This window comes from Lynx rufus, unplaced genomic scaffold (genome assembly GCF_022079265.1).
Source record: "Lynx rufus isolate CCGP_SWC_20201006 ecotype Redwood Valley unplaced genomic scaffold, mLynRuf1.p SCAF_11, whole genome shotgun sequence".
In the NCBI taxonomy this organism is placed as follows: domain Eukaryota; kingdom Metazoa; phylum Chordata; class Mammalia; order Carnivora; family Felidae; genus Lynx; species Lynx rufus.
Window position 1 is genome coordinate 36,327,718 of NW_025814825.1, and position 27,173 is coordinate 36,354,890.

A 27,173-nucleotide genomic window follows, 5' to 3' on the forward strand; every position below is an offset into this window, starting at 1 on the left:
TTAGTACAACAAAGCTCTCAATCAGTTTTATTTCCTCTCACCACAGTGGAAGGAAAAATGCAGAAATGAGTGGTAGGGTCATTTGCTAGTGAAAAAAGGGGGACTAGGATTCCACATTCATTTTGGAAACTGACTAGAAATAATCGCTCTCCCCACTCATGCCCAGGCAAAGTGTGTGGCCCAAGGGAGTAGGGAGGGGCCGGATGAAATCTATAGACAGCAGTTTTCTGTGAACAGTCAGCTGCTCTCAAGTCCAGAGGGCATCTATTCCCAAGTTCATCCAGGGGACAGCAGGAGCATGTTCCTTTTTATGCTGGGCCGATGTGTGGCTGTGAGCAGGTGGATGAAGATCTTGCAAAATTTCAGTCACGTACAACACAACCTGAAGGGCTGGAGGAAGGGCTCTTGATGTTCTCAGCTTGAGAAGTAGAGAACCTTATGTGTACTTGGTGGTCTGCACAGTCCTAAGCAGAGAGCCAAGACAAAGATATTTGTATTGCTTTTGAAAAATCCCTTCTTTCATATACATTCCTTCAGTTAGGTCCTCTGTTATCCTGAATGCTCTCCTCTGGTCATGAGCAGGTAAAGGCCTATTTTGCCAAGATAAGTAGGCTGTCTCAGAACTTCCCATAGGGAAAACTAAAATCAGACACTTCTTGTTTCACTTGGTCTCTAGCTTGAGAACTCCAAGTACTAAGAGACACAGGATAAGGATGAGAGAGGCTGAACCTTTTTGAGAGTCTACTCCTCTGCTGAATGCTATTTTCAAGGGAAAAAAGAAGTCGAATGGTAGTTTCCAGTCTATTCTGGGTTGGCCCCTTGGAGGCTCTGGCTTCTGGGTAATGTCCACAAAAGTCACAACAGTTGTCAAAGCTACTTCTGTTACTTGTTGGGAATCCTGCAGGAAGAAAATCCAGAACAGGTGAGTGCTTGGTATCCATTCATGCAGCTCTCTAACTTGACTGTTATTATCACTTTTCCTGATTGTGCAAAACCAAATTGCTCTAAGCAAGATATACCTTTTTCTCATATTGGTGCTACATAGTTCTTGTTCTATAATATACAAGGAAATTAATTTCTTAGCAGCAGTCCATGACACCAGAACTGTGAACAGTTACACCTACCTAAAGTCTGAAAGACTGATTCTATAGTTTCCCCCAACTGGGGAGCTGGCTGATATCAGAGAGGCCACATGGCAAAACTGCTGCTGTTACGCTCTTAGCAGCTTCACCTTATCAAGTCCCAGAAGGCTCCAGGCTCTGAAGCAGAACACATGTGGAAGGAGTAGTGGCAATTCTATTCTGTCTTCAATTGCAGAAAGAAACTTGAGACTTCAGGGAAAAACAAAGAACTCCGTAATGTAGATAAAAAGCCCATTAGAGTCACAGAATCCCAGGGTCAGAAAGGATCCTCTAAACCACCCATCAATTCAAGTCAAATGAAACAGATGCTCCCAGAAAGGACCTTGTCAAGCTGATTCAAGTATCTGGTCTAATATACATAGCTTTTGATAGATGTCGTCGTAGCCTGATGACTGGAACATGTTTATCTAAAAAGAATTCCTTTTGTTCTAAGTCTGTGCTTACCAAACTTCTAATTATAATTGGACAGTAAATAAATACCTTGTTGAACCAGAAAGGAGTATTTTCTCCACTTACCTTTGTTTATTCCAATGCTACATATTCTCTACTGTGGTCTTTGGCAACAGTAAATACTAGCTGTGGGAACACAACTTGGCTTAGAATAACCTTTCTAGGTACTTACAAAAATGGGTATGGGGCCAGTGCTGTGATAATCTTGCAGGTCATATTAACTCTTTGGAATCTTTTTTTAAACAGTGAAGTTCATGAGGGACTTGTCACAGAAATAATGTTACTTCTGAGCCACTGAGAGAACCATATATATTCCAGAACAGTCAGTGTAGGCTAAAGCTGACGAGGGAATCCTGATTCCAGCCAGGCATGGAAGACTGGCTGAAACTAACCAGACAAAGAAAATGGGGAGGATAGGATATAACATGGAGGCACGGATGAGGTAAGGATAGAAAGTGATTCCAGAATGACACCCCCCTCAGTGTGATCATGCAACTACTCCTTCCCCACCTCAACAAGAGATTGGACAATTACACAAGAGAAATTCTGGATTTAGGGACAGTGGGCATAAAGAAGGACAGAGTGATGTACGGAACTAAAAATGGGGAAATTCTTCTGTATAATGAAATCCCTTCCCTCATCTAGTTCCAAGATGCTGACAGATGGGTCTTACATCCATACCCTTCAGTCAGGAATCAAGAGGATCTTTTATGAAGAAAATGATCAGTTCCAGCAATAAGACAAAAAGATAATGACATCTGGCAGTTCTATAACCACAAAAGCAACTGCACCAAACTGTTCTACTGTGAAGGTCACCAGTCAGCAAATCTCACTCATGATGATCACAGAGCTTTCAATGAGCTTAACAGCTTACTTTTATGTTAGACAGCTAGAGATTGCCAGATGTATGGGGGAAGCTTCTCACATTAAAGAGAAAAACTGTACATGGGCGCCTGGGTGGTTCAGTTGGGTGAGTGTCCAACTTTGGCTCAGGTCATGATCTCGCAGTTTTTGAGTTCAAGCCCTGAGTTGGGCTCTGTGCTGACAGCTCAGAGCCTGGAGCCTGCTTCAGATTCTGTGTCCTCCTCTCTCCCTACCCCTCTCCTGCTCACACTGTCTATAAATAAATAAATAAATAAATAAATAAATAAACAAACATTAAAAATATATATAAAAAAAGAAAAACTGTATCAAATGAGAATAAACAAACTCAGAGGAAAAAAAGATGAGAAGTTGTTAAGATCTTTACTTTTATTTTTTTAAAAGTTTTATTTAAATAATCTCTACAACCCAGCGTGGGTCTTGAACTCATGACCCTGAGATCAAGAGTTGCAAGCTCTTCCAACTGAGATAGCCAGGTGCCCCAGATGTTTAAATATATAGAAGAAAAGGATATTATGAAATGAAACAGAAAATAAGCGCTCCTAGATATTAAAAATGTGAGAGCCAAAAAAAAATCAGTAAAAAGGTTAAAAAATAAAGTTGAGGAACTCTTCTTCTAGAAAGAATAAAAAAGTAAAGAGATAAATATAAAAGAAAAAAAATCAGAGAACCAATCTAGTGACTCTGTAACAGATTAACAGGAGTTACAAAGAGAACAGAGAAAATAGTTGGGGGGGGTGGTCTGATTATTAAAAAAATAGTGAAAATTGAAAATTCTCAGAGTAAAAAAAAAACAAAATTGTTTGGTATAATTAAAAATGAATGAAGAAAAAAAACCTGTCCAAGGGCATAATAGAAGCTTTGGACTACTAGGAGCAAAAAGATCTTAAAATGGCTTCTTAACAGTATTGGAAACTAGAAGACAATGGAAGAATGCCTTCAAATTGTGAGTGAAAATCTAGAAGGCCTGGTCAGGTGACCAATCATAATTGATATGATAATGATGATGGTTGAATAAAGCTATCCTTAGACATGTGAACTAAAGAAAAAATGTACATGTGCATTTTTTTTTCAGAGGTTATGAGATTTTGAGCTCCACAAAACAAGAGAGTAAACCAAGAAGAAAAAAGTAGTGTCTAGTAAACAGTGAATCTTAACATAAGAAGCAAGAGGAATTCTAGGATGACAGGAAAGGAAAGTTCCATAACAACTGCTGGGCAGTAACTTGTTTACACTACCTTAGGTAATAGAGGTTGCCATGAGGAAAACACATAGGAAAAAGTAGAACTGATAACATCATATGGCAAGTTCAACTGTTTATTTTTTTATTTTTTTTTATTTATTTTTTTTAACGTTTATTTGTTTTTGAGACAGAGAGAGACAGCGCATGAATGAGGGAGGGTCAGAGAGAGGGAGACACAGAATCTGAAACAGGCTCCAGGCTCTAAGCTGTCAGCACAGAGCCCGACGTGGGGCTCGAACCCACGGACCGTGAGATCATGACCTGAGCTGAAGTCAGACGCCCAACCGACTGAGCCACCCAGGCGCCCCAAGTTCAACTGTTTAGAAAACTGCATTGAGAGAGATTTTACGGAGATGTTGTAGAGTGTGAGACGTTTTAGCCTTTAGCTCAAAGAAAACTAAAGCAATGATATATGAGGTAATAATTTCAGAATGAATAAAAAATTTTACAAAAATTTAATGAGTTGGCTCAGCATATTTATAAAATCATAATAATGAGACACTGAATATTGATTTAATAAAGTATTTTATTTTTAGAGAAATATAGTCTTTAAAAAAAAATTTTTTTTAATGTTTATTTTTGAGGGAGAGAGAGTACAGGTGAGGGAGGAGCTGAGAGAGAGAGAGACTGAGGATCCAAAGCAGGCTCTGTGCTGACAGTAGTAGAGAGCCCTATGTGGGGCTCAAACCCATGAACCATGAGATCATGACCTGAGCCCAAGTCAGATGCTTAACTGACTGAGCCACTCAGGTGCCTCTGATTTAATAAAATATTTTGATGTAATAAAATATTTTGATGTAAATAATAAAATATACTGGGAGAGTGGTGGGAGGAGAAAAACAGAGCTAAACTCATCTACCAAAACAAGAATTCAATAGATAACCTATAAACTCATGATCCAGGAGGTAATTATTCAATATTGCTTAGAATCAAGGCTACAGAGGATATAACATTTTAGTTCTTGTTAAGATATCCTCTTTTCTGGCATTTTTTTACTTTAAAAACATGTATTATTTTGATAAATTATACAATTACTAATTAATTTGATAATTTATACCATTATCCAGCATTAACCCAATCTGCAGGGGAACTCTGAAATATAAGGTAGGCTTCACGGTCCCAACAAGTTGTGTTGTCTCAACCCAAACAAAGTAAGGAAGCAAGGGAGGTGAGTTTTTCTTTTCTTTCCCTTTCTTTCTTTTTAATTTGAGAGAGAGAGAGAGTGCCAGTGGGGTAGAGGGGCACAGGGGGAGAGAGAGAGAGAGAGAGACAGAGAGAGAGAGAGAGAGAGACAGAGAATCTTAAGCAGGCTCCATTCTTCGTATGAAGCCCATTACGGGACTCCATCCCATGAACCATGAGATCATGACCTGGGCCAAAATCGAGTCAGACTCAATGGACTGAGCCACCCAGGCGCTCCAAGAGCTGGGATTTTCTATTCCTGTATCCTTCAGTCATTGGTTAAGGGCCATTTGGGAGATGTGTATTTCAAGGCACTTTACAGGTAAAGTGGGTCTAGTAGCATGAGGGCAGTCTTTCACAACAGACATAACAAAACACAACAGAAAGGGGAAGAAAACCTTAGGCATACCCACCAAATTAAAAAAAGGAGAGGGTGAAAAATAGAAAGGTAAGTGCAGAAAGCAAAATTACATTTGGTAGTCAACAGGGTATCACATATAAAATAGAAAAGAAATGAATGGGATGCCCAAACTGAAAACATATCCATTATCCTTGACTCATTCTCCCTCAACCTCTGTATCCAAGCAATCAAGTCCTATCTGTGACACCCTAAGTCTCCTGAACTCTACCTCCTGCAGCCCTCACAGCCTCCACCTGGGCCCAGCTATCAGTGTCTCCTGATGAATTTCCATAGCAGTATTCTAAATTTCACCTCAGTATTGTCCTTCACTTTCCATAAGCAGGGATGATGTTTATCTTGTTTACCACACTTTACCTAGAGCAGCAACCATGGTATTTGGCACAAAATAGGCACTCAATAAAGATTTTTTTTTTTTTTTTTTTAACAAATGAGTAGAGGTATTTTGGATAGGACACTAATATAAAGTAACAAGAGATAATAAATCATAAGGAAAAAATTATGCCATAGCTATTTAATACTAAGTACAAATCACTTTGACCCCTTATCCCTCCCACAACACCCTAATTAGGATCCTTAAAGTTTGTGCTTCCTTCATTCCTTATTTGTTTATAAACTAATATTTCAAATTAAATGCTTACTCTTCATATATTAAGAATATTGCCTCCATAATTGTGTGGAAGTTTGGAACAAACACAATCTAATGGTCCAATACTTAAAAGGAATTTGAATGCACTTATCAGGTCATTGGATAATATTGAACGTTACCGACTCATTTTAGAATTTGTGTTTTAGTACCAGACGAAGAACAAGGTTTTTAAGTTCAGTGTGTTATACATAAATTTTGAAGACTAAAGTTTTTCTATTTGCATTTTATCTTTTTTTTTTTAAGTTTATTTATTTATTTTGAGAGAGAGAGTATGAGCAGGGGAAGGGTAGAGAGAGAGAAGGAGAGAGAGAATCCCAAGCAGGCTCCACACTGTCAGTGCAGAGCCCCACGCAGGGTTCAAACTCAGTAACCATGAGATCAGGACCTGAGCCGAGATCAAGAGTTGGATGTTTAACTCCGGGTGGACTGAGCCACCTAGGCGCCCTCTATTTGCATTTTAAAAGTGATGTATAAGCAAAATTAGAGAATTCACTGTTTAGTGAATGTGTAGCAAGGACACTGGGGAAAAAAAACAATACTCAAAGTCTAGTCATCCCCTTTCTCTTATCAAAACAAACAAAAGACACATAGCCAAGTTAGCACAGTTTTTTTACTGTGGATCCAGTTCTGTTAGGTATGGTTAATTTATTTCTGCCTTAAACTATCATATTTTATGATATTTACTTCAGAAATTACCATCAACAATTCTGTTTTAACACTTTGGGAGGTTTAGGAGCTTTATTTGTTTCAATCCCGTTTATACTGAGCGAAATCCTTTGTCCCCAAATAAGATTTACTTTGTAACAATATGAAAAGTTCAGATTAGGTTTTGTTTGGCTTTGGTGATAAGAAGTACACCCGATATATTACTGTATTACATCTTTATAATCACAAATTGTATATATATATATGTGTATATATATATATATGTGTATATATATATATATGTGTATATATATATATACGTATATAAAAATTTTTTTTATCTTTATTTTTGAGAGAGAGACAGAGTGCGAGCAGGGAAGGAACAGAGATGGAGACACAGAATCTGAAGCAGGCTCTAGGCTCTGAGCTGTCAGCACAGAACCTGATGCGGGGCTTGAACTTACAAACGGCAAGATCAAGACCTGAGCCAAAGTCAGATGCTTAACTGACTGAGCCACCCAGGTGCCCCTAAACCATTGTATGTTAATCCTCTATGTCAAATCATTACAAATGAAAAGAAACTATCATTATTAGAAATAAAGCCATGAATACCATCCCTTAGATTTATGTTTTTGTAACTACACATTTCATCAGCTAGAACTATGAACTAGAACAAATTCATCTTTGCTCAAGTGTGTAATTCATAACTGAGCTCTGAGAGCTCTTTATTCTACATACAAGAACCTTGTCAGAAACATTTATTGCAAATATTTCCCCCTGATCAGTGGCTTTTATTTTCAGCTTTCCTGTGTCTTTTTAACTTTTTATTGTGGTATAATTTGTGTACAATAAAATGTACACATCTTAAGTGTTTGGTTCAATGAGTTTTGACAACTGTATATGCTGTATAGCCCACACCCAAAACAAGATCTGCAATATATCCATCATTACAGAGGGTTCCCTTTTGTCTCTTTCCAGTCCGTCTCCCAGAAGCAACCACTTTCTTTTATCACTAAAGATTATTTTTGCCTGTTCTTATACTTTGTATAAATGGAACCTTAAAATATTATTTTTGTGTGTGTTTAGATTCTTTCATTCAAGACAAATGTTTCTGAGACTCATGTATACTGTTTCGTGTACAAGTAATTCATTGTTTTATTGTAAGAATTCCATTGTGTGAATATATCACAATTTTCCCATTCTGATGATGGATATTTGGATTATTTTCAGTTTTGCACTATTATGAATAAGGCCGCTATGATCATTCTTTATAGGTCTTGTTTTGGACATGTTTCAATTTCCTTTGGGTAAATACCAAGGAGTAAAATTGCTGAGTCACAGGGAAGATGAATATGTAAAAGACTAAATGGTTGTACCATTTTCATCCCCATTAGCAATGTGTGAAAACTGAGATTTCATGTTATGTCTTATTGATTTTAGTTATTCTAGTAAGTATTATACTTAATTTCCTAGTGAGTGCTATCTCATGGTTATAATTTGCATATCTCTAATGACTAATGACTTTGGGCAGCTTTTCAAGTTTACTGGCCATTTGTTTATTTCCTTTTGTGTAGTATCTGTTCAATTTAATTTATTTATTTTGGTCCTTGATTTATTTGTAGGCATTATTTTTATATTTTGGATATTAATCTTTGGTCAGATAATGCACTGAAAAATATTTTCTACCAAACTATAGCATGCATTTTCATAGAGGTGTCTTTGATTAGCAGTTATTTTAAAGTTTGATAAAGACCTATTTATCAAATTTTTAGTTTTATGGTTTGATATTTGTTTCTTATTCAAGAAATAATTGCCTAATTTAAATGTGCAAAAATATCCTCCTATGTTTCCTTTAAAGCTTTGTGACTCTGGGTTTTATATATAGGTTTACGATGCAAGCATAAGTACTTTTTGTGTATGGAGTCAATTCATTTTTTTCCCCATGTTTATTCAGTAGTTTCAGTTTTATCCAGTTGTTTCAGTACCAACTATTTTTTAAAAAGTCCTTTTCTCATTGAATTGATTTGATTTGTGGATCTATTTTTGGACTCTATTTTGTCTCATTGGTCTATTTGTCTTTCCTTAAAAGAATTTTTTTTTTTAAATTTTTTTTTTTTTTCAACGTTTATTTATTTTTGGGACAGAGAGAGACAGAGCATGAACGGGGGAGGGGCAGAGAGAGAGGGAGACACAGAATCGGAAACAGGCTCCAGGCTCCAAGCCGTCAGCACAGAGCCCGACGCGGGGCTCGAACTCACGGACCGCGAGATCGTGACCTGGCTGAAGTCGGACGCTTAACCGACTGCGCCACCCAGGCGCCCCTAAAAGAATTTTTTTTAATGTTTGTTTATTTTTTGAGAGAAAGACAGTGTGAGTGGGGGAGGGGCAGAGAGAGAAGGAGACACAGAATCCAAAGCAGGCTCCAGGCTCCAAGCTATCAGTCAGCACAGAGCTGAACGCAGGGCTTGAACTCACGAACGGCGAGATCATGACCTGAACTGAAGTTGAACGCTTAACCAACTGAGCCACCCATCCACCCCTATCTTTTTTTTAAAAAAAAAAAAAATTTTTTTTTAAATGTTTATTTTTGAAGGAGAGACAGAGCATGAGAGGGGGAGGGGCAGAGAAAGAGAGACACAGAATCCTTAGCAGGCTCCAGGCTGTGAGCTGTCAGCACAGATGCAGGGCTTGAATTCAGGAACTTTGAGATCATGACCTGAGCTGAAATCAGACACTCAATTTACTGAGCTACCCAGGTGCCCCCATTTGTCTATCCTTATACCAGTACCACACTGAGATTTAGAGTATATCCTGAAATCAATAGTTAAGTCCTCCAACTTTGTTCTTCTTTTTCAAAATTGTTTTGGTTATTCTCTTTGCATTTTCATATAAATTTTAGAATCAGGTTGTCCATTTCCACAAAAATGCCTGCTAGGATTTTTGGGGGTTTGCATTCATTCTGTTAGATTCATTTGGGAACAGATTATCTCAATGCTGAGTCATCTTCTCCATGAACATGGTATATTGCTTCATTTCTTTAGGTCTCCTGAAATTTCTCTCTATAATGTTTTATAGTGAATAGGTCTTTTGCTCTTTTGCTAAATTGGTTCCTAAGTATTTTATATGTTTTCCATGTTATTGTAAATGAAACTGAATAAATTCATCTTTAAAATAACATCTAGTTATTTCTAGGTGTTTTCCTAGTGACTTTAAGAAAGTTTAGTTACAGGGGCGCCTGGGTGGCTCAGTTGGTTAAGCGACTGACTTCGGCTCAGGTCATGATCTCGCAGTTTGTGAGTTCGAGCCCTGTGTCGGGCTCTGTGCTGACAGCTCAGAGCCTGGAACCTACTTCGGATTCTGTGTCTCCCCCTCTCTCTGCCCCTCCCCTGCTCACACTCTGTGTCTCTCTGTCTCTCAATAATAAATAAATGTTAAAAAAAATTTTTTAAAAAAGGAAGTTTAATTACAAAAGCAGTAAATTATAAAAAGTTAAGACTATTGGTAAGTAAAAATGAGAAATAAAAACACCATATTTCCATCTCTAAGAATACCAGCATTAACATTTATATCTTGACCTATACATACCTAGATCCATATATATGTTTTTAACCATGTGAAATCACATTGTTCAGGCTGCTTAGAAGTTTCTTTAAAAAAAGAAAAAGAACCTCTACCTTTTCCTGTTAGTATTTCTTTCTAAAATGTAGTCCATACTCAAGTTTCCCAACTATTACAAAATGTGATTTACAATTGTCCAAATCAGAATCCAATGCAAAAAAAATGAACTGTATCTGATTGTTTATTCATGAGTTTCTTTTAATCTAACACAATCAGATATGGTGATTTCTATTATGATGATTAGAACTTATTTAACTATAAAGCATATTGTAAATATCCATGTAAAGGTAATTTTTCCTCATATAAGTACATGATCTTTAAGAAGTTAGCTGGTATCTGATATTAATATTATGATTTTGGGTGTGGGGGAGAGGGGAAAGTGGGTGATGGGCATTAAGGAGGGCACTTGTTGGGATGAGCAATGGGTGTTGTATGTAAGACAATTTGACAATAAATTATATTTAGAAAAACATGATTTTAAGAGAACTAATGATTTAAATAAAGTGAAGTTAAGGAAATAATTTCTAAAAAAAATAATGAATTATTTATGTACAATACTCTGCTAGATAATGTACACATTAGTTCTCCATGTTTTTTGGGGCCAAATATATATTTGAGGGAGAAGCCAATGAAAAATTTTAAATTCCCTCAGTATTTTAAAGATGTCAGTGAAATTATCAAGATTTTCAAATGAGTCAAACAGAACTAATATGTTAAAGAATAAATGTGGTTAAACATTATGTATCAGGGAGACACCTCAAGTGGGTATACATTTTAACATATGGAACAATGAGCATAACTTTCAAAAGTTCTTAAAAAAAGGTAAAAATAGGGGGCACCTGGGTGGCGCAGTCGGTTAAGCGTCCGACTTCAGCCAGGTCACGATCTCGCGGTCTGGGAGTTCGAGCCCCGCGTCAGGCTCTGGGCTGATGGCTCAGAGCCTGGAGCCTGTTTCCGATTCTGTGTCTCCCTCTCTCTCTGCCCCTCCCCCGTTCATGCTCTGTCTCTCTCTGTCCCAAAAATAAATAAACGTTGAAAAAATTAAAAAAAAAAAAAAAAGGTAAAAAGAAAACAACCCAGTCAACTAAGTAAGGTTCTTCTATAAAGACTATTAAGAAGTACAGAAAGGGGTCAAGTGCTTCTATAGTCTTATCATTCGTTAAGAGATAAAGGCAAATGGTGCTTGATTGATCCCTGAAAAGGAAAGACTTTGGTGATAGAAACTTTACAGACTGTCACAGTGATCCAATGGTGGTGATATTCCCTAAGACCTCAATAGGTAAGAGAAATCCCAATCCAGCCACTTCCTAGCCCTTTCCTTTAAAGCAATTGTTTCTAAAATCAAGTATATTTCATTTTTATTTAATTTAGTGTTCTTTACCTTTCCTAGTATAGATCTTGACTTGGCTTCAAGAAATCAATAAATCCCTTGAAACTATATAAAGAATATTGCATGTCTGTGCATTTTTCTAGTAAGTGAATAGCTTTCAACAGATTCTTAGTGGGGTCCATAAGATTAAAAACCACTAAAACAGATTGGGAGCTCGACTGGCAGTTATTCTAGTATATGCTATTTGACTGAGATATAAAACACTGCCAACTTTCAGTTATAATGAATAAAATAAATTAGTAAATAAAACAATATAATTAGCTTTAAAACGTAGTCAGAGATGTATTTTCTAAAAGTGTTTTTCAAATTGCAAATTATGACTCATCAGTGTCTAGCATTAAGAAAAGAACAGAACAGGGTGCCTGGGTGGCTCAGTCAGTTGAGCGTCCGACTTCGGCTCAGGTCATGATCTTGCAGTTTGTGAGTTCAAGCCCCGTGTTGGGCTCTGTGCTGACAGCTCAGAACCTGGAGCCTGCTTCGGATTCTGTGTCTCCCTCTCTCTCTGCCCCTAACCCACTCGCATTCTGTCTCTCTCTCTCTCATTAATAAAAAATAAATAAACATAAAAAAAAAAAAGAACAGAATAAATTACAACAGAATAGACATCACATTGTGCATTGCATAAAAACATTGTTTTATATTTCATTTTTATATATGTGTGTGCTAAAAGGTAGGTTGTTGTAAAATACATAGAGACTAGTAATTTCAGTTGCTTCTGTGGAAGGGGCAAGTTTCTCAAGTCAGCCCTCAAGGTGAAAATTTTTGTATAGTCACAATTCCCTTTGCAAATCCTTTAAATCATCCTAAGTAAAGGCACATGATTTGGTATAACCCATACCACTTCCAGTAAGTTCAACACAGTTAATTTTTGCACTGTCTTCAGTTATACATGAATGAAGCACAACTGAAGTTTTCAATTGTCAACCAATTAGACCAGTTAGATGTGACTGACTGCAAAGTGTGATTTTGTAGAGGGGGCAAACTAACCCAAAAAGCCAACTTCTACTAAATACTAGAAAAAAGATAATGATTAAAATATCTAGATAAGAGATAAGCCACTGGGTAGCTTCCATGCCTAGGAGAACAAGAGATTCAGAGAGAAAAGAACAGTCCTGTGGGTAGTTTCCCAAACTTGCAAATAAATGCAGTTTAGAAAAACAAAACCATATGTTCAGTGCAGGATCTCTAACTGATTAAATGAAGCTTATAGAAGTAGTGCTATGTTATTCGGTAATACAGAGAAAAAATGGAGTGCCTTCACTAACAGTTTCTGGTAACCTGAGTTTTAACCCCATTTATAGGCATAGAGAGCTAAGGTACTCAACTCTGTCGTAAGAAGGAGCTACAGATATTTTACTTCTGGCCTACATGCAGTCTCTAGTTCATTTCTTTTCTGGGATGTAAATGCAATGACATATAGATAATAATTTCAGTTAGTTTTAAGTATCATTAAAAGTTGATACACTGGCATGCCAATTTATATGTGAATCAGTTCACCAGATCTTAATCATTTCTCTGTTTTTGCAATTTTAAAGCTAAGGATTATATACTAAAACCAAGGCAGATGTTAAAGTGGCTTAACACACATCATAAACAATAGGTATATGTTTACTGCACTACTAAAATTATTTATCTTAATGGAATGCAATCAACTAAGAACTGATGACTACAAACTAGCCACAGCAATATCTCTTTAAGCAATCAACAGGCTCACAGACTCTGATAAATGTGTGACTATCATACTGAATGCACAGTTATGGAAAATGTTCTCTGTGGTTAAATCAACTGGTATAGTAACACCGGTATGATAATTTTTTTAAGAGTTTATTTATTTTGAGACAGAGACAGCATGAGTAACGGAGGGTCAGAGAGAGAGGAGACAAACCTAAGCAGGCTCTTTGCTGCCAGTGCAGAGCCCAACATTGGGCTCGAACTCACAAAACCATGAGATCATGATCTGAGCCGAAACCAAGAACTGGATGCTTAACCAACTGAGCCACCCAGGTGCCCCACACTGGTATGATAATTGCAATGAAATTAACCTATAAGATAGTTTGGGTTCAGGAAATTAAAAAAGAAAACAAACTGGGGAAAAATATATACACGATTTATCATGACAACATGCTAATTTCAATAATCAGGCAGGGAGGTTGACTTGAAAGTTGTATCAGCTCTCTCTAACCAAATTTTGGCTGGTAGCATAAATTGGCCCTCAATGTTAAAAAGTGACCTGCTTCTCATATAGCTGGTAAGACCATCTAGGCATTTCAAGGCTTAGCAGTACTTTATAAGCCATAACTTACCTTTATATACTGGCACTGGTATAGGAATCGGGCTCCTGACACATGAGCTTGTGGGTTGGACTGGAGGCCTGTATATGCCCACAATACCTGGATCTCCAAGGAAACTGGTATGACACAGCAGGAAGTACAATGCATAGCCTGTAGAAGGGTAAAGAAGCATCTGCTTGAATTGCTGATGGCTGCCTATAGTCAGTTACCATGCATTAAGTAGCCATTGTTTCTTAAAAATTATACACAACAAAGGAGGTAATAGGACTTAGAGAAAGAACACAAAAGTTCACAATAGACCATACTATTGTCCTTGATCTTAAAAAAATTAATATTCTAAAATGGAAATGACTAATATAGAGATTAATAAAATGTGAACCCACGTACAAGGGTTATAAGAAGTGCTCAGTAGCGGTGCATAGTCAGTGCTGTGGACTGCCAAAAAAAGCCATTTCTGGCTGAGGATGGCTTCACAGGACTGGAATGAGTAATGTGTGACTGGAGGAAATGGTGATTAAAGGAAAATTCAGGTAGAGAGATGGCACATAAAGAGGTGTGGAACTAGGGGTGCTTGGGTGGCTCAGTCGGTTGAGCGTCCGACTTTGGCTCAGGTCATGATCTCACGGTTCATGGGTTCGAGCCCCACATCAGGCTCTGTGCTGACAGCTCTGAGCCTGGAGCCTGTTTCAGATTCCGTGTCTCCCTCTCTCTCTGCCCCTCCCCCACTCATGCTCTGTCTCCTTCTGTCTCAAAAATAAACATAAAAAAAATAAAAAAAAAAAGAGGTGTGGAACTAGACCAGCACATGATGTCATGGAGGGATATTCACTGATTAATTTGAATAATAGTTACTGAGTGTCTTCTATGTGCCAGGCATGATGGAGGCACTGGCCTTGAGCAGACCACTTGACTAAAGCAAAGGATTTGTACCCAGAGCAGTGAAAGGTAAAGGAAGACATTTCAGGGTTAGATTATGAAGTCCAACTCCAGGAAGATTAATTCTAAGAGGTAAGGATTGCCGGAAGTGAGGACATCAATCAGGAGGTTACTATAACCTAGCAGACACAAGGCACTATCCTCAAATACGCCTTGTGCTTTCCTAGCTTCATACCTTTTTAGAGTAAGGCTCAGACACTGGCAATAATAATATAGGAATGGGGGGAGACAGACAGACCATATTTAAGCTTACTTTATTCAGGAACTAACAGTTTCCCAAAGTGACTGCATCATTTGCAGTCCCATCAATAATGTCCGAGGGTTCCAGTTTCCACACACCCTTGCCAATACTCATTAGTGTCTCTCTTTTAAGAATAGCCATCCTCATGGGTGTGAAGTGGTATCTCGTAATTTTGCATTTTCTTAATGGCTAACAATGTTGAGTCTTTCATGTGTTTGTCCCAAATATCTTAAAACATCTTTCTTTTCACTTATTCTACATTAGGAATACTTTCCTATGTTGTCAAATGTTCTTCAAAAATGTGATTTAAAAATACAAATTGTAGGCTTAAGGCAAAAAAAATAATAAAGAGTAGTTCCAGTATAATCTGAACCTTGTCACTAACCATCCTCTTCCTGTTCTCAGCTACAATCACCCCAAACCACACTTCCTCTGTAGGGCTCTGTGGGAGATTTACAAGAACTTGATTGGACTTCAGTTGCCCAAAGCCTGGATCAAGTACATGTGTTTACTTACCCCAAGACTTTTTAAAAGGAAAGAAGTATATAAGGAATAAAGTCATAATAGTGCTGCAGAAGAGAAAAGGGAACTTTCAAAATAATCTCTAAGGAGAAAGGCATTTCAAAGTCTGAACCAAAACTGAAAGGTTAAATAAAAAAAGTAAATTGATATCTTTCACAATATAAAAAAAAAATACCAGAAACAAAGTCAAAAGACAAATGACAAACTGGGAAAAAATATCTGCAAATCATACCAAAAGAGTTCATTTCTCAAATTTGCAAAGATTTCCTATAAGCCATAACACAGTAATTCAATAAAAATGGACAAGGAATATAGATAGATAATAGTGAATAAAATACAAATTGTTCAACCATATATCAAAATACTCAACCTTACTCACAGTGAGAGAAAAATAAAACTACACTGAGATACTAATTTTCACTTATGAAAAAAGATTAAAAATTTTTATGACATAGTATTAAAGAGGGTTAGGGGAAAAAAGCAGTGTCACAGATGAATGATGGGACTGTAAATTAGTGCAACCTGTATGGGGAATAAATTGATAATATTTATTAAAATTTTAAATGCATATACCTTTGATCTAGCAATTCTACTTCTGGAAGTTATCATATAGGTTTATTCTCTCATGTATGAAATGTTGCCTGAACCAGGATACAAAATGCTGCATTGTGATAACAGCAAAAGACTGAAAACAACTTGAATGTCTACCAAAAACTCTGCATAAATAAATTATGGTTCGTCCATGTAATGGAATATTATGCAGCCATACTGTGCAAAGAATGAGGAGGCACATTATGTACTGATATGGAACACACTCTATGATCAAGTGAGAAAAGCAAGGTGTAGGACAGTGTCTACAATGTTATATCGTGTGGATAAAAAAAGTACAAGAGTATATACTTGTGTGAGCATGCAGTATCTGTGGAAGGAAACAAACTAGTAATTTCAGTTGCTTCTGTGGAAGGGAAGAGCTGTCTGAGACACAGATTTTTATTTTGTACTTTTTGAATTTTTAGCCAAGTATATGTATTACTTATACAGAAAAATAAACAAAATTTTAATATATATATTTTAATACTTATTCATTTTTTTTGAGAGAGAGAAAGAGACAGAGCATGAGTGGGGGAGGGGGAGAGACAGGATGGAGACACAGAATGTGAAGCAGGCTCCAGGCTTTGAGCTGTCAGCACAGAGCCCATTGTGGGGCTTGAACTCACAGACCGTGAGATCATGCCCTGAGCCGAAGTCGGAGACTTAACTGACTGAGCCACTTGGGTGCCCCAACGATTTAAAATTTTAAAAGAAAAGAAAAGAAAATTAAAGGTACAGCTGAGACTAAAGTGAGAAGATAGGGGGTTAGGCAAAAGAGGAAGAAGACAGAATAGTATAGCAGATTTACTTATGTCACCTGAGCTGGAGTCCAGAAACACACTTGCTGGCACTGATCTAGTGGGCCACCAGGAAAAGTGCAAACAGAAACAGCTAAGTGAGTTTCCTTCTAGGGAAGGGGGTGTTGGGGTTTTCACTCTTCATTGAATACCATTATATACATGGTTTGAATTTTTAACCTATTAATGTATTTTTATTAAATATAAATATGTAAACTTTTGTAACAGAAAGAAAACACAATTTCAACCTCAAAGAATGTGTGTTGATCAAACATTCAAGAATATAAGAGAATATCTGAAATATATACTTTCTCTTACCATAAGTAAGGTTGATTTTGAACCACAGAACAATCTCTAGATTTTCTACCTTCAAATTTTTTTCCAAGTAAGGAAAGTAAGTTAGGTATAAACCTAACCTGAAATAATAACTTCAAATGGCATGATTTTTTGTAGTCTTCCTTTTGTGACAACCGCATTATCTTCCTTCTATGAGGGTCACATCATCTATGGAAACAGGGCTGGTTTTAATTTTAATATCCACAATTTTCAAACAAAAGGGGAAAGTGAGTTTCTGTGAGAACGTGTATTTCTCTCCTTACTGAAACACTGCAGTTCCTGCTGAGAATCCTTGTCCACTCTCTCTTTTGGGCTGGGTCAGCGTTACCAAAGATGGCAACATGTTCTGGGCTGGTTTTTCCATGAAGAGTCTGATAAATTTCCTGCTGTAAGTGGCTGCAGTCCATCTTTTTCAGCCTGAAATGAAACACCATGGAAGCTGGAGTTCAATGCTAACATATTGATCCAAACGTTAAAAATAATATTATAGGAGCACCTGGGTGGCTCAGTTAAGTGTCCTACTTCAGCTCAGGTCATGATCTCACAGTTCATGGGTTCAAGCGCCACATCCGTTCTGAGCTGACAGCTCAGAGCCTGGAGCCTGCTTTGGATTCTGTGTCTCCCTCTCTCTCTGCCCCTCCCCCGCTTACACTCTCTTAAAAATAAATAAATGTTAAAAAAATTTTTTTAAATATTACAAAATAAATTGGAAGAAATAATCCTTATTAGTAGGTATAAGAGACTGTCAGAAAACTTTTAGCAATATTACTATTATATAGATTATAAAACTACTCCTAACTAGCATTGTCATTCAAAATATAAAAGTTGTCCTTATCAACATATTCCCTACAGAGAGAGGCAAAATTGTGGGAAATGATGTGGAAGCAAAGAATTACCTGAGCTTGCATCCAGATATTGCATTCACTCCAAATTGCACTTCATGTTTCTTAACAGAGCAGATTCCATCACCCTGGCTCTGCAAGAGGGTCATCTGAGGTGGAAAGTGATGGTCAAGGAGAGTGTAACAGAAGAAAAAGAAGGCAGATTGGAAAATTTATGCTCTTATTATTCCTTTAACACTATATTTTACTACTATCATAACATTGTTGGAGTTACAAATTTGTTTTTTCCCTCTAGTAGTTAAAAAACACAAGAGACAATTACTATTTTCCCCCAAATGTCTACCCACACACCAGTATATAACTATTTCCTTAAAACAAACACCTTCAGCTTTTGGTAGCAACGACTTTGAGAATATAATGTATTAATGGTTTGGTAAAGGAAGTCCTGAATACCTAAAAAAATCAGGGGACCTCAGAATTGGCAAACCCAAAAGATCAGCAGCTGCAGCTTTTCTGCAAGAGACTACCCAAGTCCCAAAAAGGATACAGAGTGACTTTTATCACCAGTTAGGGCCAAAAGTGGCTTCCCAACAATATAGCCAGGATTTCCACTTCTAGGACCAGTAAGAGAAGCAGCTGTGCTCTGTTGAAAAGCCTGCACAAAGAGCGAAGAAAAGTCACTTGCACAGAAAAGCACGCTCCACTGTGTGGCTTCATACCCTTCTCTATGGCATTGCAGTAACTTAGCAGCACTGAACAATCTGGCTCCCTCACACAGTGGAGCATTTTGCAGAAATTTCTACTCCCCAACATCTTTTACTTTTTCATTCACTAAAATAGGTCCCAAGTGATCTGCATATCGAAATTCACTGTATGCTACTCCTACCAAGGATTACAACCGAGGATCTACCAACCTTTTGTTTCTCAAAAACTTTTATCAGTTAAGGAATTTAAACTTAATTTAGAAATATCTTTTAATTAATATAGACGTTCCAGTGATAAACTGTGAGAGACATGAGACTTGATTGATCATTTGAGGGCAGAGTTGAGAAGAAACCAGATTCTGCTGGGGTCAAAAGAAAGTAGAAGAAAGCCAAAAGAGTGGGTGATGGGCATTGAGGAGGGCACCTGTTGGGATGAGCACTGGGTGTTGCATGGAAACCATTTTGACAATAAATTATATTATATATATATAATAAGAAGAAAGCCAAAAGATCGTGATCAAGATTGGAAAATTAGATTAAATGGGAAATGAATAAAATGCTAAATGTCATCACATAATAATTTGACATGTTTATAAATACATACAGGCAAAAATTCATTATAAGCACCTAAATAGTACAGAAATATAAAGAGTAAAAGTAAAAAACAAACAAAAACTTGCCAAATGCCCAGATATATAAGAAAAGCTAGTTAAAGAATTTCTGTGGGAGGTTGGCTGAGTTTATGATTCAAAGTGACTATTTACAAAAAGAGTTTGGATTTGAGACTAAAGTCCTGCTTCATTGGGGCCAGATAGAGAGTCACAGAAACTTTACTGGATAAATGTTGTTGAATCTCTATCACTTGTAGTTAAATTATGGAATAGCAAATGTTGAGGCCTCAGTTGACAGACTGAACTAGGCCTTCATATTCTTAATCTATTTTGCATGCATCAGAGAAGCCCAGGAACTATTTCTAACCCACTATTTCTTGCCCTCTCAATCCACTATAGAAGAAGGGCCCTAACCCTGAAGCGAATGAGGAAATGTTGCTGTAAGGAAGTGTCTGGCTCCACAGTCAGGTTGGTTTGTCCAAAACTGACAGAGACTTTCTGGATTCCAAAAGTCCCATTGGTCTCTATCTCATAGATGACCTGAAATACAAAAGTAAAATCAATTAATAAAATTTATTTATTCACTCATTTATTCATCTATTTAGAGAGTACATGTGTGAGAGGGGGAGGGGTAGAGGAAGGAGAGGAAATCTCAAGCAGGCTCCATACCCAGTGTGGAGCCTGATGTGGGGCTCAATCTCATGACCATGAGATCATGACCTGAGCCAAGAGTTGATCGCTTAACCAACTGAGCCAACCAGGTACCCCTAAAAATTATTTAATGGGCCAATTATACAGAAGATTTTGTGTCTTTAAGAGTTTTATTATAACTAAATGAGTGTACAGCATAGTGAATACAGTTAACAGTAGTATATTTATATTTGAATGTTGCTGAGAGTAGATCTTAAGTTCTCATTGCAGGAAAAAAATGTGTAACTGTGGTAATGAATATCAACTAAACTCAACTGGTGATCATTTCACTATGCGTGTGTGTATGAAATTATCATGTGGTGTACATATATATATATATATATATATATGAAATTACCACCTTGTGTACCTAAAACTAATACAGTGTAACATATGAAATTATCATGTGGTATACCTAAAACTAATACAATGTAATATGTCAATTATATCTCAATAAAAGGAATAACTGAACGAGGGAAACTAAACAAGTAATCTTAAAAATGCTAAACACAAATACCATGAAAAGATAAAGTAGACTTCATATTATATCTACACATGCAAAAAGATACTGGATCTTTGAAAGGGTTTTGAAAGTGTTTGAAAGGGTTTGAAAACTCTTTGACAGGGTTCATGGGAGAAGTGAGTTTATGGTAAGGATCGAAAGGGAAGAAAAATGAGTTCTGATTGTGTGCAGAGAAGATGAGTAGAGAGGGGAGCATGGAATGGACACCAGGTTTACTTGATTCTCCCAATGTCTGAGGATGAATGAAGATAGTAGCTGGAAATGGAAGTCATAAGCAATTGAAGGTAACCTTAGATTTCTGAGAAGACTTTAAAATGATGCTTAAGACAATTCTTCCTTCTGTAGCTTGATTAAAAGGGAAAATAGAGGAAAAGAAGTGGAATCCTCTATTTCAGATTTTCAGATGATACTAGTTTTTCTCAGGAGAAGAAAATGTGGTATGAACTATAATAAACCGCCAAGAGGTAAAGGTAGAAAAGTCAGAAGTAATCTTAGTCTTTTGGGTGTGAAATATGGGAGAAAGGCAGCAATGGAAACTGAAACATGGTAGGAGGAAGGTGATGGGCTCAGCTTTTGACATGTTACGTTCCATGCACAAAAATTCCTGTGGGGTTGGTCTGGTACTTAATGGAAGATGAGGCACCTCTGGTAATGTTGATCAACAACCAACAAACAGTCCAGAATCTGAGATCAGCGTCCTTACCTGGGAAACCACATTCTGACAAATGTTTCCAGACAAGAGAGGAAAACCAGCCTGTGAGACAAGGGTTACAGGAACCTGGAACTAGCAAGGAGAAGAAGTAAATCAACTGAGATTGAAAGCAATATTTTCTCTTCTAGCTACATATTATATTGAAATGAGTATTTTTCATTTTTCATCACCACCTTCCTCTCTCCTTCCCATTGCCAGGCTACAACTTAAGATAAAAAAAAAAAATCATTTTAAATCAGCACTTCTCAAAACGTATTTCTCAGGTCCTTAATTTTACTGGATATAAAATAAAGGTTCTATGGTCAAATAAATTTTAGGAATACTATATTTGGTATTCCCCTTAGAGAGTACCAGGGTCCTCTAGCACATTAAAGACTCCAAGAAGACCCCTCTAAATATAATGTTTAACTTTACTTAACCCAATGTTTCTGAAACTTATCTAACACCTTGTGAATTTTTATTTCATGTGATGCTTATTAATCATAAAGAACTTACATGGGAAAATGTTTTACGTCCACACCTAACAGTTTGATACATCACACACAGATTTCCTTTCACAACTACAATCTAGACTGAAACTGCCTCAGATGCAAATGGACCAAATAGTCTCCTTATTTTTTCCTGATAAACAACGTCATACCTTTGTATTCTGCAGATCAGTCATACCTCTCGGAACCTAGAATAAGAGAACCGTGAGTGTGCATAGACCTCAGGGAAAATTTCCAGGAGCTTGTGGTTTCACATGTGGGGAGGAAAAATTAACATATTAGAATGATTCTTCTCTTCCACCTGACTCTTCTTAATACTAAAATGCCATGAGTAAAGCTGAGGGGAGATTGGACTGTGACACGCCTGCTCTGAGCAGAGCTCTACTGAATGGCAAAAACAAGAGGTTTTGGTGAAATAGTGAAATGATATCCCCTCCCACCGTCCAAGCCAATCCCATTAGCCAGGAGGGTAGAATCTCTTATCTTGGATGTATATCCTCAATTCTTCCATCTGTCTTTAGATGACAGGGTTTTTGGGCCCTCTGCCTTTTTTGTAGCTCTTAGGCATTCTTTCAGTTCAGTGCTTTTCCCACAACCCAACGGTGGGAAGCATGTTGACTTGGAGGGTAGGGACACCACCTTTAAGACTGTGAAGTTATAATAAGAGGCAGCATTGAGGGCTGGATCCAAGGTGCAGCTATTTGTCAGGTTCTTGAAGAAACGAGCACAGGTTGTACTTTTACTCTCCAGGAAACCTTAGAACACAAAGAATTAAGGGAGTGATAAAAAAGAAAGTCTATTTTCTTTTTATTTAAAACAACTTTTTTTAGGGTTTTTTTTTTAAAACGATTTCTAAGAAAGCCTATTTTTCATTTTTATTTTATTTAATTTTTTTTAAATGTTTATTTATTTTTGAGAGAGAGAGAGAGAGAGAGAGAGCGCGTGAGTGGGGTAGGGGCAGAGAGAGAGGGAGACACAGAATCCGAAGCAGGCTCCAGGCTCTGAGCTGTCAGCACAGAGCCCAAAGCGGGGCTCGAACCCACGAACCATGAGATCGTGACCTGAGTCGAAGCTGGATGCTTAGCTGACTAAGCCACCCAGGCACCCCCAAGAAAGCCTATTTTAAATTGAACAAAAATGTTGGCACTTTTGTTTTGGACTCACCTGAAGGATTGCTCTCAGCACAGAGCCCCCCAGCACCAACTCCGGCAGGCTGCCTCAACAAGCTGATTACAGACCACTTGGGGAAATATGTCAAAATGGGGTCCCCAGCCTGAATAAAGTACAGTAGAAATTTATCCACAGTGAGATTGGACAGAACTCTACCAGAAAAGAAAAAGTAGGAACAAAAATTAACTCAATGACTTGTTAATATGGACAATACTGCCTCTAAAAGAGTTGACAATGGTTTACCTAGTTGCAGCGGGGTACCCCAAAGATACCCCGTCAATTGTCAGCTATGAGGGAAAAACCACACCAAACAATCCCATCCCTATCCCCAGGCTCACCCTGTAAAAAGGTGGTGGCGACTGGGTTTGGAATGTTGAAGTGAATGATTCGCCTCCAAACTCTGTAGCCAAGGCCTGGAAGTTGGTTGCATTGACCTTTTGGAGCTTCTGGAAATAGTTTAATCTTGCTAGAATGTTGTTTTTTTTTTTTTTTTTTTAAATGAAAAGGGGTTTAGATAAAAGAAAAACATTTATTTTAAAACATCTGGCATGCCAAGTAACTACTTAAAAAAATATTCTTATTGGGGCATAATATATACATAGCAAAGTATGCAAATACACTCATCTTAAGTGTAAACTCAAAAGATTTTTTACATATTCATATACTTTTATTCCCGCTACTCAGTGTCAGTTATAGAACATTTTCCCAGAAAACTCCCAATCAATAACACTCCACTTTCAAAGACAAGTGTGATTTTTATCGCCTTCTATTTTATGTGTAATCTGTTAAAGGAATTATTGTTTTACTATTGACATCTAAGATAAGAATACAGCCAATGAATACCAGTCAGTTCCATGTCCTTAATGCCAGGAATGTGAGTGATTAGCAGACTGCGATGAAGACAGGAGGTTCAATAATGTTCACATTTGCCCCATACCAGATGAGTCTCTAGTACAACAAAAAGGTACTGTTTCCGTCAGAACATGGCAAAGCTAGAGACAACATTCAATTTGTCCTCTCCTTCCTGTTTCTTCTTCTTTTTTTTTTTTTTTCAACGTTTATTTATTTTTGGGACAGAGAGAGACAGAGCATGAACGGGGGAGGGGCAGAGAGAGAGGGAGACACAGAATCGGAAACAGGCTCCAGGCTCCGAGCCATCAGCCCAGAGCCTGACGCGGGGCTCGAACTCCTGGACCGCGAGATCGTGACCTGGCTGAAGTCGGACGCTTAACCGACTGCGCCACCCAGGCGCCCCATCTTCTTCTTTTTTTTAATGTTTATTTATTGTTGAGACAGAGAGACACAGCATGAGTGGAGGAGGGGTAGAGAGAGGGAGACACAGAATCTAAGGCAGACTCCAGGCTCTGAGCTGTCAGCACAGAGCCCGACGCGGGCCTGGAACCCACGGACTGAGAGATCCTGACCTGAGCCGAAGTCAGAGGCTCAACCGACTGAGGCGCCCAGGCGCCCCATCCTTCCTGTTTCTTCTAAACCTCAACTGACCAGTCCTGATAATAATGTTTCCACCTCTCAAGTAATTGGCTTTATGTTTCCTTCCTTTCACTTCATAATGTCTACATTTAAAATTTCAGACACTCCAAAGTGGTATATTTTGTAACAATTCTATAACTTATATTAAACAAATATGTAAATCTATCTAAGTTCCTGTAGCCAGCTCCTTATGTCTAACAGGGATGACTGAAATTAAAGTTTTGTACAGGTTTTCTGATCCACAGCCAATAGGGCATAAGAAATTGCAAAGGTTCACTACTAAGAGAAAGAGAGGGAGCAGGTGGAGAGGTAGAAGAGGGCAGATGATGGAAATTCAACAGAAAAAAAAAGTTAAAAAAAAAAAGTCATGTTAGGTAACATGAACAGCCAATACATTTCTACTCACAGTTGTTCACAAGGACACAAAACTGCCTTACTCCACCTGAATCCATGAAAACTCTCGAAGGAAATGGGGAATTACTCCTGAAGATAAGAGAGTTGTCCACACACATCCAACTCGAAGACCTGAGAGGAAATAGGACGAAGAAGAGATACATTTAGAAGTGGAGGGTTTGGCCCAAAGGACGTGCCCCATGGATATCAGTCAATGCCTAAGAGAGGCCTCCTTGGGCATCCATGGGACAACACAAAGGTCCTATTCTATCGGAGGGTCCTACTCTAGAGAATCCGAGGAGTAACTTCACTCCTGGGAAAAACCAAGGTAATTCCCCTTACAGAAGTGGAAGTGGGGGTGAAAGGCAGGAAGGATAACTCCTCCTACTTCCAAACATGACTTATTACAATTAGACCCTACAGGGTCTCAATCTCCTTTAGGATTCTACCGGCACACGGCAGCTCACCTCACGCTGCCCGGAAGGCAGAAGGAGAAAACTGTCCTCGGATGGAGAAGGTAGCAGTCCCTGTCGCAACAGCAATTTATGTCGCAGGTACCAGGAGTCAAGTCACAGACACAGACCGGTAAGGCTATGAAGGTAAAGCAGAGGGAATGGGGTGAGGATTCCCAAACTTCCGAGCGCGAATTCCCATCTTGCGACAGTCCCACTCCTCACTTAGTGGCAATCCACTTTTTCCACAGAATTTTAGATCTAAGGCAGTGGTTTTCCATCCCCACATCTCCTCCCCTCACCTGGGAAGAGGTCTACTGTCCCATTCTCAGGTGCAGAGGGGGTCACAACCGTAGGGCCCACCGTAGAGATTCCAGGCACAGGCCAGGGAGTTTCAGATCCCTCCGAGGAGGATTGAAGGGTCCCTCCAGGCGACGCTGGCCCCACGTCCGAAGGGGTGGGTGCAGCCCCTGACGGAGAGGAAGGCTGAAGCCAGACGCCCTCGGGAACCATCAGGAAGAACACCTGCAGTAGCATGAGCTGCGAGATGCACATGGGGGCAGTCAAGACCCCCACGAGTTTAAAGTGGGTTTCAGCGGTCCCGAGGCGCGTCGGGTGAGGATGGTGGAAGGAGTCGCATCGCGTCTGACGTCTTCCGCATGCACCTGCTCATTGGCTCACGGCTATGGCCGAGAGTTTTTCAGCCAATAGAAAGCGGCGTTGTTACAGCTCTTTTAACAGCTTTTAGTGTGCGCCCTCCTCCTTAGGCCGGCCGCGCCCCGCCTCCGTCGCTTGGTAACGGCCAAACTCTCGGAGGAGCCCTTGCCCCTTCTCTCCGCTAGGTGACAGTAGAAGGTCAGCGGAAAGACAGGTGGCTCGGAGTGTGGCGCCGGCGTCGCGGCCCACAGGACTGGGGCCTTCCTCGATAGAGGGAAACCCTAGAGGCTGGAATGAGAATTGTACATCTCTTCCACCCGGGGTTCTGAAGGTGAGAAACTCTTTCTAAGGAAAAATAATGATCTCGGGGCAGAAAATACACTGAAGTTCATATATACCTTAAAAAAAAGTCACCTCTAAATATTGTATTTTTTGGAAACAGAAAGATTCGGCTTCTTAAATTTTAACATTGAGAAATATTAAAAAAGTTAAACCTCAATAAATGTTGTAATCGTTACCTGTGGACTGTGTAGCTGTTATTAGAAAAAATAAAGAAGGGGGTGAGAAATGGGGTAGGAAAAAATGTGAGAAGCGAGGGAGAGAAAGAGTAAAGAAAGGAGAGACAGATTTTCTAGAAGAAGCAGGGATGGAAATAGCCAAGGGAGAGAGAAGAAAAATTAGTTTTTGCGATTATAGTTGCCACTTTTTGTAGCCCTCTTGGGAAAGTTTTGGTCTTTCCCAGGAGTGGCAGTGTTTTCTTCCCATTCTCTGAAACACCATCTGATAGAACGTTCTGCAATGTTGGAAATGTTCTCTATCTGCATGTTCAGTGCTATATATGTGGCTATATATAATCAGGCTATATGTGGCTGCTGTTCCCTGGAAATGTGGCTACTTTGACTTAGGAGCTTAATTTTAAAATTTTCATTAATTCAAAGTTAAATAACTACATGTGATTAGCAGCTACCATTTGGACAGTGCAACTCTGGATGATCAAAATCTTGCTCCAGCTAAGACCCAATGTTTTCCTCAGTCTGCACAGGTCTGACATCTGTATTATTTCAGTTGCTTATTTTGGAGGTAGAAACTGAGATCTGGTAGGAGTTA

The 27,173-nt window shown here is 38.4% G+C and overlaps 1 protein-coding gene across 2 annotated transcripts; it reads right to left on the reverse strand.

Moving 5' to 3' along the window:
• Nucleotides 1-26,042, reverse strand: TCTN3 (tectonic family member 3). Of its 2 annotated transcripts, none has more exons than XM_047073210.1 (14): nt 25,712-26,042; nt 25,425-25,548; nt 24,971-25,089; nt 23,412-23,539; nt 23,068-23,176; nt 22,543-22,658; nt 22,056-22,091; nt 21,407-21,487; nt 19,905-20,030; nt 18,723-18,830; nt 18,230-18,324; nt 17,597-17,750; nt 13,923-14,060; nt 1-898 (listed from the first exon to the last, which is right to left on the reverse strand). In XM_047073210.1, exons 1-14 carry the CDS (start codon nt 25,962-25,964, stop codon nt 662-664), a joined length of 1,824 nt encoding a protein of 607 aa, XP_046929166.1. In that variant the 5' UTR covers nt 25,965-26,042; the 3' UTR covers nt 1-661. The 2 variants fall into 2 exon arrangements, 1 of the variants encoding a protein (XP_046929166.1); XR_006960923.1 differs by lacking the exon at nt 1-898 and adding an exon at nt 17,414-17,515 and having other exon boundaries at nt 13,976-14,060; nt 25,712-26,025.
• Between the last annotated feature and the right edge of the window lie 1,131 nt (nt 26,043-27,173).

What these genes read in the sequence shown, in the direction of transcription:
- TCTN3 (XM_047073210.1), bottom strand. Translation starts at nt 25,964, where the DNA reads ATGTGCATCTCGCAGCTCATGCTACTGCAGGTGTTCTTCCTGATGGTT. An exon ending in TTGTGTCCTTGTGAACAACT is followed by an intron (nt 23,540 to 24,970) that starts GTGAGTAGAAAT and finishes ACAACATTCTAG; the next exon opens with CAAGATTAAACTATTTCCAG. An exon ending in GCAGGAACTGCAGTGTTTCA is followed by an intron (nt 14,061 to 17,596) that starts GTAAGGAGAGAA and finishes ACCCTTCTACAG; the next exon opens with GCTATGCATTGTACTTCCTG.